Genomic DNA, 15,885 nt, shown 5'->3' with positions numbered 1-15,885 from the left:
AGAGAAAATAAGAATTTACTTACCGATAATTCTATTTCTCATAGTCCGTAGTGGGTGCTGGGCGCCCATCCCAAGTGCGGATTGTCTGCAATACTTGTATATAGTTATTGTTACAAACAAATCGGGTTGTTTATTGTTGGAAGCCATCTTTTCAGAGGCTCCTACGGTTATCATACTGTTAACTGGGTTCAGATCACGAGTTGTACGGTGTGATTGGTGTGGCTGGTATGAGTCTTACCCGGGATTCAAGATCCTTCCTTATTATGAACGCTCGTCCGGGCACAGTATCATAACTGAGGCTTGGAGGAGGGTCATAGGGGGAGGAGCCAGTGCACACCAGCTAGTCTAAAGCTTTTACTTTTTGTGCCCAGTCTCCTGCGGAGCCGCTATTCCCCATGGTCCTTACGGAGTTCCCAGCATCCACTACGGACTATGAGAAATAGAATTATCGGTAAGTAAATTCTTATTTTCTGATGTTACCCCGGGTACCACAAAAAAGGGTATTATGTTTGGAGAGAAAAAACTACCAGTTGTTTTTCCTCCATCTGAGGAATTAAATGAAGTGTGTGAAGAAGCGTGGGCTTCCCCCGATAAGAAACTGGTAATTTCTAAGAGGTTACTGCTGGCGTACCCTTTCCCGCCAGAGGATAGGTCACGTTGGGAAACATCCCCTAGGGTGGATAAAGCGCTCACACGCTTGTCAAAGAAGGTGGCACTACCGTCTCCGGATACGGCCGCCCTGAAGGAATCTGCTGGTAGAAAGCAGGAGGCTATCCTGAAGTCTATATATACACACACAGGTGTTATACTGAGACCAGCTATTGCTTCAGCATGGATGTGCAGTGCTGCAGCTGCGTGGTCAGATTCCCTGTCGGAAAATATTGATACCCTAGACAGGGACACTATATTGCTAACCGTAGAGCATATTAAAGACGCACTCTTATACATGAGGGATGCACAGAGGGATATTTGCCGGCTGGCATCTAAAATAAGTGCAATGTCCATTTCTGCCAGGACTCGGCAGTGGACAGGAGATGCAGATTCTAAAAGGCACATGGAAGTTTTGCCTTATAAGGGTGAGGAGTTGTTCGGGGATGGTCTCTCGGACCTCGTTTCCACAGCAACAGCTGGGAAGTCTACATTTTTACCCCATGTTTCCTCACAGCCAAAGAAAGCACCGTATTATCGGGTACAGTCCTTTCGGCCCAATAAGGGCAAGCGGGCTAAAGGCGCGTCCTTTCTGCCCAGAGGCAGAGGTAGAGGGAAAAAGCTGCAGCATACAGCCAGTTCCCAGGAGCAAAAGTCCTCCCCCGCTTCCTCTAAGTCCACAGCATGACGCTGGGGCTCCACAGGCGGAGCCAGGTACGGTGGGGGCCCGTCTCAAAAATTTCAGCGATCAGTGGGCTCGCTCACGGGTGGATCCCTGGATCTTTCAAGTAGTATCTCAGGGGTACAAGCTGGAATTCGAGACGTCTCCCCCCCGCCGTTTCCTCAAGTCTGCCTTGCCAACAAATCCCTCAGGCAGGGAGGCAGTGTTAGAGGCAATTCACAAGCTGTATTCCCAGCAGGTGATAGTAAAGGTGCCCCTACTTCAACAAGGACGGGGTTACTATTCCACAATGTTTGTGGTACCGAAACCGGACGGTTCGGTGAGACCCATTTTAAATTTGAAATCCTTGAACACATATATAAAAAAATTCAAGTTCAAGATGGAATCGCTCAGGGCGGTTATTGCAAGCCTGGACGATGGGGATTACATGGTATCACTGGACATCAAGGATGCTTACCTGCATGTCCCCATTTACCATCCTCACCAGGAGTACCTCAGATTTGTGGTACAGGATTGTCACTACCAATTCCAGACGTTGCCGTTTGGTCTATCCACGGCTCCGAGGGTATTTACCAAGGTAATGGCCGAAATGATGATACTCCTTCGAAAAAAGGGGGTTATAATTATCCCGTACTTGGACGATCTCCTGATAAAGGCGAGGTCCAGGGAGCAGTTGTTGGTCGGGGTAGCACTATCTCGGGAGGTGCTACAACAGCACGGCTGGATTCTAAATATTCCAAAGTCACAGCTGGTCCCTACGACACGTCTACTGTTCCTGGGGATGGTTCTTAAGGAGCTGTCATCTCTAGTCAGAGGCCTCCTAAAACCAAAACAGGTGTCGGTGCATCACTGCACGCGGATCCTGGGAAAGATGGTAGCTTCCTACGAAGCAATTCCATTCGGCAGGTTCCATGCAAGAACCTTTCAGTGGGACCTGTTGGACAAGTGGTCCGGATCGCATCTTCAGATGCATCGGCTGATAACCCTGTCTCCGAGGACCAGGGTGTGTCTGCTGTGGTGGCTGCAAAGTGCTCATCTTCAAGAGGGCCGCAGATTCGGCATACAGGACTGGGTCCTGGTGACCACGGATGCCAGCCTTCGGGGCTGGGGGGCAGTCACACAGGGAAGAAACTTCCAAGGACTATGGTCAAGTCAGGAGACTTCCCTACACATAAATATTCTGGAACTGAGGGCCATTTACAATGCCCTAAGTCAGGCAAAACCCCTGCTTCAAAACCAGCCGGTACTGATCCAGTCAGACAACATCACGGCAGTCGCCCATGTAAACCGACAGGGCGGCACAAGAAGCAGGACGGCGATGGCAGAAGCCACAAGGATTCTCCGATGGGCGGAAAATCACGTGTTAGCACTGTCAGCAGTGTTCATTCCGGGAGTGGACAACTGGGAAGCAGACTTCCTCAGCAGACACGACCTCCACCCGGGAGAGTGGGGACTTCATCCGGAAGTCTTCCAACTGATTGTAAACCGTTGGGAAAGGCCACAGGTGGACATGATGGCGTCCCGCCTAAACAAAAAGCTAGAAAGATATTGCGCCAGGTCGAGAGACCCTCAGGCGATAGCTGTGGACGCTCTAGTGACACCGTGGGTGTACCGGTCGGTTTATGTGTTCCCTCCTCTTCCTCTCATACCAAAGGTACTGAGGATAATAAGGAGAAGAGGAGTAAGAACTATACTCATTGTTCCGGATTGGCCAAGAAGAGCTTGGTACCCGGAACTTCAAGAAATGATCTCAGAGGGCCCATGGCCTCTGCCGCTCAGACAGGACCTGTCCGTTCCAAGACTTACCGCGGCTGCGTTTGACGGCATGGCGGTTGAACACCGGATCCTGAAGGAAAAGGGCATTCCGGAGGAAGTCATTCCTACGCTGATTAAAGCTAGGAAAGAAGTGACCGCAAACCATTATCACCGCATTTGGCGAAAATATGTTGCGTGGTGTGAGGCCAGGAAGGCCCCAACGGAGGAATTTCAGCTGGGCCGTTTTCTGCACTTCCTACAGTCAGGGGTGACTATGGGCCTAAAATTGGGTTCCATTAAGGTCCAGATTTCGGCTCTATCGATTTTCTTCCAGAGAGAACTGGCTTCACTACCTGAAGTTCAGACTTTTGTTAAGGGAGTGCTGCATATTCAGCCCCCTTTTGTGCCTCCAGTGGCACCTTGGGATCTCAACGTGGTGTTGGATTTCCTAAAGTCACATTGGTTTGAGCCACTAAAAACCATGGAATTAAAATATCTCACGTGGAAAGTGGTCATGTTGTTGGCCTTGGCTTCGGCCAGGCGTGTATCAGAATTGGCGGCTTTGTCATGTAAAAGCCCTTATCTGATTTTTCATATGGATAGGGCAGAATTGAGGACTCGTCCCCAGTTTCTCCCTAAAGTGGTATCAGCTTTTCATCTGAACCAACCTATCGTGGTGCCTGCGGCTACTAAAGACTTGGAGGCTTCCAAGTTGTTGGACGTAGTCAGGGCCCTTAAAATCTATGTTTCCAGGACAGCTGTAGTCGGAAAGACTGACTCGCTATTTATCCTGTATGCGCCCAACAAGTTGGGTGCACCTGCTTCAAAGCAGACTATTGCTCGCTGGATCTGTAGTACGATTCAGCTTGCACATTCTGCGGCTGGACTGCCGCATCCTAAATCAGTGAAAGCCCATTCCACAAGGAAGGTGGGCTCTTCTTGGGCGGCTGCCCGAGGGGTCTCGGCTTTACAACTTTGCCGAGCTGCTACTTGGTCGGGGTCGAACACATTTGCTAAATTCTACAAGTTTGACACCCTGGCTGAGGAGGACCTAGAGTTTGCCCATTCGGTGCTGCAGAGTCATCTGCACTCTCCCGCCCGTTTGGGAGCTTTGGTATAATCCCCATGGTCCTTACGGAGTCCCAGCATCCACTTAGGACGTCAGAGAAAATAAGAATTTACTCACCGGTAAATCTATTTCTCGTAGTCCGTAGTGGATGCTGGGCGCCCATCCCAAGTGCGGATTGTCTGCAATACTTGTATATAGTTATTGTTTAACTAAAGGGTTATTGTTGAGCCATCTGTTGAGAGGCTCAGTTGTTGTCATACTGTTGACTGGGTATTGTATCACGAGTTATACGGTGTGATTGGTGTGGCTGGTATGAGTCTTACCCGGGATTCAAAATCCTTCCTTATTGTGTCAGCTCTTCGGGGCACAGTATTGTAACTGAAGTCTGGAGGAGGGTCATAGTGGGAGGAACCAGTGCACACCAGTTAGACCTAAAGCTTTCTTTATAGTTGTGCCCAGTCTCCTGCGGAGCCGCTATTCCCCATGGTCCTTACGGAGTCCCAGCATCCACTACGGACTACGAGAAATAGATTTACCGGTGAGTAAAATCTTATTTTCTCTAACGTCCTAAGTGGATGCTGGGGACTCCGTAAGGACCATGGGGAATAGCGGCTCCGCAGGAGACTGGGCACAAAAGTAAAGCTTTAGAACTACCTGGTGTGCACTGGCTCCTCCCCCCATGACCCTCCTCCAAGCCTCAGTTAGATTTTTGTGCCCGAACGAGAAGGGTGCACACTAGGTGGCTCTCCTGAGCTGCTTAGTGAAAAGTTTAGTTTTAGGTTTTTTATGTTCAGCGAGACCTGCTGGCAACAGGCTCACTGCATCGAGGGACTAAGGGGAGAAGAAGCGAACTCACCTGCGTGCAGAGTGGATTGGGCTTCTTAGGCTACTGGACATTAGCTCCAGAGGGACCGATCACAGGCCCAGCCATGGATAGGTCCCAGAGCCGCGCCGCCGGCCCCCTTACAGAGCCAGAAGACAGAAGAGGTCCGGAAAATCGGCGGCAGAAGACGTCCTGTCTTCAACAAGGTAGCGCACAGCACTGCAGCTGTGCGCCATTGCTCTCAGCACACTTCACACTCCGGTCACTGAGGGTGCAGGGCGCTGGGGGGGGGGCCCTGAGACGCAATAAAAACACCTTGGATGGCAAAAAAAATGCATCACATATAGCTCCTGGGCTATATGGATGAATTTAACCTGCCAGAATACACAGAAAAACGGGAGATAGGCTCCGCCCCCTTCTCGGCGGCCTTATCTCAGCACACTGGCGCCATTTTCCCTCACAGCTCCGTTGGAGGGAAGCTCCCTGGCTCTCCCCTGCAGTCACTACACTACAGAAAGGGTTAAAAAAGAGAGGGGGGCACTAATTACGCGCAGTATTAAAAATACAGCAGCTATAAGGGGAAAAACACTTATATAAGGTTATCCCTGTATATATATATATATATAGCGCTCTGGTGTGTGCTGGCAAACTCTCCCTCTGTCTCCCCAAAGGGCTAGTGGGGTCCTGTCCTCTATCAGAGCATTCCCTGTGTGTGTGCTGTGTGTCGGTACGTTTGTGTCGACATGTATGAGGAGAAAAATGATGTGGAGACGGAGCAGATTGCCTGTAATAGTGATGTCACCCCCTAGGGGGTCGACACCTGAGTGGATGAACTGTTGGAAGGAATTACGTAACAGTGTCAGCTCTGTATAAAAGACAGTGGTTGACATGAGACAGCCGGCTACTCTGCTTGTGCCTGTCCAGACGTCTCATAGGCCGTCAGGGGCTCTAAAGCGCCCGTTACCTCAGATGGCAGATATAGACGCCGACACGGATACTGACTCCAGTGTCGACGGTGAAGAGACAAATGTGACTTCCAGTAGGGCCACACGTTACATTATTGAGGCAATGAAAAATGTTTTACACCTTTCTGATAATACGAGTACCACCAAAAAGGGGTATTATGTTCGGTGAGGAAAAACTACCTGTAGTTTTCCTGAATCTGAGAAATTAAATGAGGTGTGTGATGATGCGTGGGTTTCCCCCGATAACAACTGATAATTTCTAAAATGTTATTGGCATTATATCCTTTCCCGCCAGAGGTTAGGGTGCGTTGGGAAACACCCCCTAGGGTGGATAAAGCGCTCACACGCTTGTAAGAACAAGGGCTCTACCCTCTCCTGAGATGGCCGCCCTTAAGGATCCTGCTGATAGAAAGCAGGAGGGTATCCTAAAATGTATTTACACACATACTGGTGTTATACCGCGACCAGCAATCGCCTCAGCCTGGATGTGCAGTGCTGGGTTGGCGTGGTCGGATTCCCTGACTGAAAATATTGATACCCTAGATAGGGACAGTATATTATTGCCTATAGAGCATTTAAAAGATGCATTTCTATATATGCGTGATGCACAGCGGAATATTTGCCGACTGGCATCAAGTCTAAGTGCGTTGTCCATTTCTGCCAGTAGAGGGTTATGGACACGACAGTGGTCAGGTGATGCGGATTCCAAACGGCATTTGGAAGTATTGCCTTATTAAGGGGAGGAGTTATTTGGGGTCGGTCTTTCAGACCTGGTGGCCACGGCAACAGCTGGGAAATCCACGTTTGTACCCCAGGTCGCCTCTCAACATAAGAAGACGCCGTATTATCAGGCGCAGTCTTTTCGTAGGCAAGCGGGCAAAAGGTTCCTCATTTCTGCCCTGTGACAGAGGGAGAGGAAAAAGGCTGCAGAAATCAGCCAGTTCCCAGGAACAGAAACCCTCTCCCGCCTCTGCCAAGCCCTCAGTATGACGCTGGGGCTTTACAAGCAGAATCAGACACGGTGGGGGCCCGTCTCAATGAATTTCAGCGCGCAGTGGGCTCACTCGCAAGTAGACCCCTGGATCCTTCAGGTGATATCTCAGGGGTACAAATTGGAATTCGAGACGTCTCCCCCTCGCCGTTTCCTAAAGTCGGCTTTAACGATGTCTCCTTCTGACAGGGAGGCAGTTTTGGAAGCCATTCACAAGCTGTATTCCCAGCAGGTGATAATCAAGGTACCCCTCCTGCAACAGGGAACGGGGTATTATTCCACACTGTTGTGGTACCGAAGCCGGACGGCTCGGCGAGACCGATTCTAAATCTAAAATCTTGAACACTTACATACGGAGGTTCAAATTCAAGATTGAGTCACTCAGAGCAGTGATTGCGAACCTGGAAGAAGGGGACTACATGATGTCTCGGGACATCAAGGATGCTTACCTTCATGTCCCAATTTACCCTTCTCACCAAGGGTACCTCAGGTTTATGGTACAGAACTGTCACTATCAGTTTCAGACGCTGCCGTATGGATGGTCCACGGCACCCCGGGTCTTTACCAAGGTAATGGCCGAAATGATGACACTCCTTCGAAGGAAGGGAATTTTAGTTATCCCTTACTTGGACGATTCCCTGATAAGGGTAAGATCCAGGGAACAGTTGGAGGTCGGTGTAGCACTATCTCAGGTAGTGTTGCGGCAGCACGATTGGATTCTCAATATTCCAAAATCGCAGCTGATTCCGACGACTCGTCTTCTGTTCTTAGGGATGATCCTGGACACAGTCCAGAAAAAGGTGTTTCTCTAGGAGGAGAAAGTCAGGGAGTTATCCGAGCTAGTCGGGAACCTCCTATAACCGAGCCAAGTCTCAGTACATCAATGAAATGGTTCTGGGAAAAATGGTGGCTTCCTACGAAGCAATCCCATTCGGCAGATTCCACGCAAGAACTTTCCAGTGGGACCTGCTGGACAAATGGTCCGGGTCGCATCTTCAGATGCATCAGCGGATAACCCTGTCACCAAGCACAAGGGTGTCTCTCCTGTGGTGGTTGCAGAGTGCTCATCTTCTAGAGGGCCGCACATTCAGGACTGGGTCCTGGTGACCACGGATGCCAGCCTGCGAGGCTGGGGAGCAGTCACACAGGGAAGGAATTTCCAGAGCTTATGGTCAAGCCTGGAGACATCGCTTCACATAAATATCCTGAAGCTAAGGGCCATTTACAATGCTCTAAGCTCAGCAAGACCTCTGCTTCAAGGTCACCCGGAGTTGATCCATTCGGACAACATCACGGCAGTCACCCACGTAAACAGACAGGGTGACACAAGAAGCAGGAGGGCAATGGCAGAAGCTGGAAGGATTCTTCGCTGGGCGGAAAATCATGTGATAGCACTGTCAGCAGTATTCATTCCGGGAGTGGACAACTGGGAAGCAGACTTCCTCAGCAGACACGACCTCCACCCGGGAGAGTGGGGACTTCACCCAGAAGTCTTCCACATGTTTATAAAACTCGACAAGTATTGCGCCAGGTCAAGGGACCCTCAGGCAATAGCTGTAGACGCTCTGGTAACACAGTGGGTGTACCAGTCAGTGTATGTGTTCCCTCCTCTGCCTCTCATACCCAAGGTACTGAGAATTATAAGATGGAGAGGAGTAAGCACTATATTCGTGGCTCCGGATTGGCCAAGAAGGACTTGGTAACCGGAACTTCAAGAGATGCTCACGGAGGATCCGGGGCCTCTACCTCTAAGAAGGGACCTGCTCCAGCAAGAACCCTGTCTGTTCCAAGACTTACCGCGGCTGCGTTTGACGGCATGGCGGTTGAACGCCGGATCCTGAAGGAGAAAGGCATTCCGAATGAAGTCATTCCTATCCTGATCAAAGCCAGGAAAGATATAACCGCAAAACATTATCACCGCATTTGGCGAAAATATGTTGCGTGGTGCGAGGCCAGTAAGGCCCCGACGGAGGAATTTTCAACTAGGTCGATTCTTACATTTCCTGCAAACAGGAGTGTCTATGGGCCTGAAATGGGGGTCCATTAAGGTTCAAATTTCGGCCCTGTCAATTTTCTTCCAAAAAGAACTAGCTTCAGTCCCTGAAGTTCAGACGTTTGTGAAAGGGGTACTGTATATACAGCCTCCTTTTGTGCCTCCAGTGGCACCTTGGGATCTAAATGTAGTTTTTGGGTTCCAAAAGTCACATTGGTTTGAACCACTTAAATATGTGGAGTTAAAATATCTCACATGGAAAGTGGTCGTGCTGTTGGCCCTGGCCTGGGCCAGGTGCGTGTCAGAATTGGCGGCTTTATCCTGTAAAAGCCCTCATCTGATTTTCCATTCGGACAGGGCGGAATTGAGGACTTGTCCTCAGTTTCTCCCTAAGGTGGTTTTCAGCGTTTCACCTGAATCAACCTATTGTGGTGCCTGCGGCTACTAGGGACTTGGAGGACTCCAAGTTGCTAGACGTTGTCAGAGCCCTGGAAATATAGGTTTCCAGGACGGCTGGAGTCAGAAAATCTGACTCGTTGCTTATTCTGTATGCACCCAACAAGCTGGGTGCTCTTGCTTCTAAGCAGACTATTGCTCGTTGGATTTGTAGTACAATTCAGCTTGCACATTCTGTGGCAGGCCTGCCACAGCCAAAATCTGTAAAAGCCCATTCCACAAGGAAGGTGGGCTCATCTTGGGCGGCTGCCCGAGGGGTCTCGGCTTTACAACTTTGCCGAGCAGCTACTTGGTCAGGAGCAAATACGTTTGTAAAATTCTACAAATTTGATACCCTGGCTGAGGAGGACCTGGAGTTCTCTCATTTGGTGCTGCAGAGTCATCCGCACTCTCCCGCCCGTTTGGGAGCTTTGGTATAATCCCCATGGTCCTTACGGAGTCCCCAGCATCCACTTAGGACGTTAGAGAAAATAAGAATTTACTTACCGATAATTCTATTTCTCGTAGTCCGTAGTGGATGCTGGGCGCCCATCCCAAGTGCGGATTGTCTGCAATACTGGTACATAGTTATTGTTACCACAAAATCGGGTTATTGCTGTAGTGAGCCATCTTTTCTAGAGGCTCCTCTGTTATCATGCTGTTAACTGGGTTTAGATCACAAGTTATATGGTGTGATTGGTGTGGCTGGTATGAGTCTTACCCGGGATTCAAAATCCTTCCTTATTGTGTATGCTCGTCCGGGCACAGTATCCTAACTGAGGCTTGGAGGAGGGTCATGGGGGGAGGAGCCAGTGCACACCAGGTAGTTCTAAAGCTTTACTTTTGTGCCCAGTCTCCTGCGGAGCCGCTATTCCCCATGGTCCTTACGGAGTCCCCAGCATCCACTACGGACTACGAGAAATAGAATTATCGGTAAGTAAATTCTTATTTTTATCTCCATCCACTTTATCTCTCTCCAAGTCTTAGTAAATATACCCCTTTAGTCTTACATACTTTGGTATCTGGGTGTCATCTGGCAAGCAGACACACGGCACTAAGGAGCAAATACATCGGCATTGGGGGGGAGGGAGGAGCGAGCAACACAATAAGTCTCCTCCCTCAAGGTTTAGTTATCTGCCTTTTTGTCACAACAAACAAGGATCCCCTCGCCGAACCTCCTTACTCATTGCTGCTGTCAAAGTACAATCACATGTCCTACTTTTTCATAAAGCAGCAAATACCCTAAATTAAATGTCAGCAATACACTAGGACAAGGCTAATTCTACGTAAGCGAGTCCTCGTTGTCAAAACAAGAGCATCCTGGTCTAGTTGGGATCATATCAAAGGAGAGGGCTCAGTAACATATGATCCAGTGTTATGGCTCCCATACATTAAAGATATATTGGGGCGATGGGCTGATCTCCCGATGGCCGGGTCAGGGAATCAGGAATTTTAAACACATTTAAAAATCCTCATCCCGACCGAAAATGGTCGGGATGGGCAATTGGGCATATTTAACGTGTCATTTTCCTGATTCCCCTGACAGATTGCCGTCTGCAGGTCCCTGGATTTGGACTGCAGATAAGTGGCACCGGCAGATCAGGGAATCTCGGAATCAGGCCACTTGATGTATGGGGTCCATTAATTGTCAGATAGCTCGGCGAGTATTACGCCTCGCTCTGCACCTTACCTGGGCCCTTGTCCGCACTCTGCTGATGTCCTGAATGATGAAATCAAATCGCATCTGTCCTCAATCCCACTGCTTGAACTCAAAATGTAATTGCTGTAAATGCAGATATCAGAAGAGGCTCAAGGGGGTTGATTCAGGTGTACGCTATGTCCGCAATGTACTGTTTGAGAATGGAACCTCGTGGCCAGCCATAGCGTAAGTTATTCCTTGAACACTGTGAACGTGTATAGGAAGACTTGCGGTGTTGCAGGTACTGTATACGGTGGATCTGTGAGCATCGCAGTAATCCTTGTCGGCACCTTGCCTGTGATTGAATTGGTCTCATGAAACCATAGAACATCTAAAGCCCTCTTCAGCACCAGATCAAGGCAGTCTCCGAGCACTATTCAGTATTACTGATACTGACAGTATTATTATTACTGTTAGCGACTCGCCACTAAAATAGATTGATACAACAGATTTCGTTGACTGCCAGCGGTTGCAGATCTCCTGCCAGACCAGCGGTGGTCAGTAGCATTTGGTATGTGTGCCATGTGACTAGTATTATCTACACTACCTTTGTTAGACATGGAAAAGAGGGCAAATCATTGTAAAATCCTTATACCCTCTTCCCTGTAGCCAAAAAAGGTTTTCATTTCAGGTAGGTTGCCCACATACTCCCAATTGGATCCCAGTCTCAGTTCTTTCTCTCCTGTCTTCTGCTTGTTTTAAGGGTTAACAATACAAATCACAGCAGATGATGTAGCGAGCCTTTTCTCCTTCAGACTAAAAGGAGGCACGGATCAATGACAGGGATTTCCTAACAGCACCTAATGCAAAGAGAATCACCCAAAGGGACCAAGGGGGTCATTCCGAGTTGATCGCTCGCTAGCGGTTTTCAGCAGCCGTGCAAACGCTATGCCGGCGCCCACTGGGAGTGTATTTTAGCTTAGCAGAAGTGCAAACGGTTGTATCGCAGAGCGCCTGCAAACATTTTTTGTGTAGTTTCAGAGTAGCTCAAAACCTACTCAGCGCTTGCGATCACTTCAGACTATTCAGTTCTGGATTTGACATCACAAACCCACCCAGCGTTTGGCACAGCCACGCCTGCGTTTTTCCTGGCCCGCCTGCGTTTTTTCGAACACTCCCTGAAAACGGTCAGTTGCCACCCAGAAACGCCCACTTTATGTCAATCACACTGGGCCACCAGTGCGACTGAAATGCATCGCTAGACCCTGTGCAAAACGACATCGTTCGTTGTGCGCATTGCGCCGCATACGCAGAACTGACGTTTTTTAGCCTGATCGCTGCGAACAAATTCAGCTAGCAATCAACTCGGAATGACCCCCCAAATTCTCTTCCCTACAGAACTGTGTGTCCATACCTTCCAACATGACCATCTCCAGGAGAGAAACAACGCTCTATTTCTGGACTTTTCTCTTAATGTATGATTGCCGGCACCTGTGGTGAACAGGGTAATGGATAAGAAATGTGTTTCAGCACAGGTGCAGGCAATCTTACATTAAGAGGGAAGTGCAGAGCATTGTGTCCCTCCTGGAGAGGGTCATGTCTGCAATAATAGGGATTTATGTTTTGCTCCAGCGTTTTACCACTTATGGGTTAACACAATCTATGCCTCACAGAGGGTTAAAAAATGTTTGTACCAGGTAAAAGTGAATTTAGTACTTATCTTCTGCACACTTTTCTAATCATCACAACTCCTGCTCTGGGAAGTTCACATCATCCTGCATAGACGTCTCCAACACTATATATGGAACAGGAAAAGATAGCAAAACATCATCACCTTTCTACATCTTCAGTTCTCAAGGTCTCCCAACAGATCATACTGCATACTTGCCTACCTGACCCTCTCCATGAGGGAGAAAATGCTCTGTTCCTGGACTTTCCTGGTAATGTATGATTGCCATCGCCTGTGGTGAGCTAGTTAATGGATAAGAAAGGTGTTTCACCACAGGTGATGGCAATCATACATTACCAGGAAAGTCCAGGAACAGAGCTTTTTCTCCCTCATGGAGAGGGTCAGGTAGGCAAGTATGACATACTGTGAGGATTTCTGCAGTAAGATATTTACTGACCCAGCAGAATAGATTAACTCACCTGTGCATGATTAAAGACCTCCACATACCATGACCTGTTGCTGGGACTTGAGTGGAAAACCCCTGGGTTAATAAATTGCTTTTAAATTGCATATAAATGTAAATAAAAACAATTAGGCTTATTGTTATCCAAAACTAGTTGCCCTTTCAGTAGTAACAGTTTACTTTAGGTGCAGGGTGCTGGGCAGCGAGAAGGGCATATTTAACATTTTGGAGGACAAAATGTTAGACCTGATGTATTGCTACAGTAGTCTAATATTTTGACCTTCAAAATGTCAATTTGCCCTCCTCACCAATCAGCAGCCTGCATTTAGAGTTAGCAATACATAGGTGTTTCTGTTGGAACTTATTACATGGTCAGGCACCCTTCTTTATAGCAACTACAGAGAAGGCTGCCGGAGAAGAGCTAATAAGGGGGGTCATTCAGAGTTGATCGCTCGCTAGCAACTTTTTGCTGCGCTGCGATCAGATAGTCGCCGCCTATGGGGGGGTGTATTTTCGCTTTGCAAGTGTGCGAACGCGTGTGCAGCCGAGCGGTACAAAAAAGTTTTTTTGCAGTTTCTGAGTAGCTCTGGACTTACTCAGCCGCCACGATCACTTCAGTCTTTTTGATCCCGGAATTGACATCAGACACCCGCCCTGCAAACGCTTGGACACTCCTGCGTTTTTCCAACCACTCCCTGAAAACGGTCAGTTGACACCCATAAATGCCCCCTTTCTGTCAATCACCTTGCGATCGGCTGTGCGAATGGATTCTTCGTTAAATCCATCGCCCAGCACCGATCCTCTTTGTACCCGTACGACGCGCCTGTGCATTGAGGTGCATGCGCAGTTTTGCAGAGTGTTAACCTGATCGCAGCGCTGCAAAAAGTTGCTAGCGAGCGAGCAACTCGGAATGACCCCAAAGTTGCATGTGAATGGGTGGAAAGACGATTCCATTTCCTTTAATTTGTAGGATGACACTTATTTTACTTAGGGTGCTGTTCTGTACAGTGTTCAGCAGTTAGATGTCCGGCCTGTCCATAATTGCATAGTGTATGTTGTGTAGATTGCACTACGCATACCCAGAAAACGATTGCACACAAATACAAGAATGTCTGGTCAAATTTGGCTCTGAACACATTTACACTTCCGTCTGTACACAAATACACTATTGCCAATTTGTATCAGCCCATTATCCCTGCTGGAGAGAGACCTCAGCAGTTTGTGTCAGTAGCATAGTATGTATGTGGTTAGAGGTCTGAGGGTATATACTGTATAAGGATTGTTATAGCGAAGCTGTGTGACACTCTCTCTTTCCTTCCAGTCCTCTCTGCGATGATTCGAGGAGCACAGAATGGACGCTCCATGCTGGTCAGAGACTACGAGCCGCAGGAAGTGAATGTCATTCTGTCAGAGTACTTCACAGTCACCTTCCCCTCATTGTGACATGGCACATACACATGTAATAAAGGTTTTATAGGCCCCTCAAAAGTGTTTTGTTTTTCTTTTGGGATGGTACATACGCAGAACTTCATTAAGGTGTCAAACTGTTCCTTAATGCATGTGTTTCAGAAGTGTGGAGGCAGCAAATACATCTTTCTGGTGACTGTACAGGACTTAGTGACTTCATTTTATTGTGGGGAATTGCTCACATCCAATTAGTTGTTGGTCACAGTGACAAAGGTAGGCACTTGGAAAATCAAAGTGCAGCGTGCGCCACTCTAAGCTGAGTCACTTGTGTTCCCAGCAACTAACTGCAATTCTTACAGTGCATCCAGAAAGTATTCACAGCGCTTCACTTTTTCCACATTTTGTTATGTTACAGCCTTATTCCAAACTGGAATAAATACATTTTCCCTTAAAATTCTACACACAATACCCCATAATGACAACGTGAAAAACTAAGAATTCATGTGTACTTAAGTATTCACAGCCTTTGTGTAGGGGGACACATAGCGGCCAAGCGGGTCCCGTTCAATGGGACCCGCTTGACCGCAAGGAGACTGTACATGGGCGCCTATGCAGGCGCCCACACATATGCGGCAGTCCCACCGCCACCGGGTCCAACCGCAGCATGCTGCGGTTGGGCAGGACAATGGGATTTCAATGAGAACACATACATTTCAATGCATGTGTTCACACAGTGCGGTGTGTGTCACTTGCCGCATCCTGTTCTGCGGGATCCCGCAGAACAGGATCCGTGTGCACACAGAACCCCCTCCCGGCCAAGCAGGTCCCGTTCAGCAGGACCCGATTGGCCGCTATGTGGGGCCCAGACCTTTGCCATGAAGCTCAAAATTGAGCTCAGGTGCATCCTGTTTCCACTGATCATCCCTGAGATGTTCCTACAGCTTAATTGAAGTCCACCTGTGGTAAATTCAGTTGACTGGACATGATTTGGAAAGGCACACACCTGTCTATGTAAGGTCCCACACTTGACAGTGCATGTCTGAGCACAAACCAAGCATGAAGTCTCTGAGAGAGGATTGTCTCGAGGCACAAATCTGGGGAATGGTACAGAAAAATATCTGCTGCTTTGAAGATCCCAATGAGCACAGTGGCCTCCATCATCCGTAAATGGAAGTTCAGAACCACCAGGACTCTTCCTAGAGCTGGCCAGCCGTCTATACTGAGTGATTGGGGGGAGAAGGGCCCTAGTCAGGGAGATGACCAAGAACCTGATGGTCACTCTGTCAGAGCTACAGCATTCCTCTGTGAAGAGATGAGAACCTTCCAGAAGGACAGCAATCCATCAA

At 48.5% G+C, this 15,885-nt stretch overlaps 1 protein-coding gene across 1 annotated transcript in view; it reads left to right on the top strand.

The window, feature by feature from the left end:
* The window catches only part of DNPH1 (2'-deoxynucleoside 5'-phosphate N-hydrolase 1), a 64,351-nt gene extending 49,731 nt beyond the window's left edge, over positions 1-14,620 (top strand). Inside the window, exon 3 of the mRNA XM_063919838.1 lies at positions 14,454-14,620. Coding sequence (XP_063775908.1) covers positions 14,454-14,575 — 122 coding nt within the window. The 3' untranslated portion in view covers positions 14,576-14,620. The remainder of the gene's footprint in view (positions 1-14,453) is intronic.
* The last annotated feature ends 1,265 nt before the right edge of the window (positions 14,621-15,885 follow it).

Source organism: Pseudophryne corroboree, chromosome 4, assembly GCF_028390025.1.
Source record: "Pseudophryne corroboree isolate aPseCor3 chromosome 4, aPseCor3.hap2, whole genome shotgun sequence".
Taxonomy (NCBI): domain Eukaryota; kingdom Metazoa; phylum Chordata; class Amphibia; order Anura; family Myobatrachidae; genus Pseudophryne; species Pseudophryne corroboree.
The sequence above is the reverse complement of the archived record's forward strand: the minus strand, read 5'-3'. Positions and strand labels throughout refer to the sequence as shown.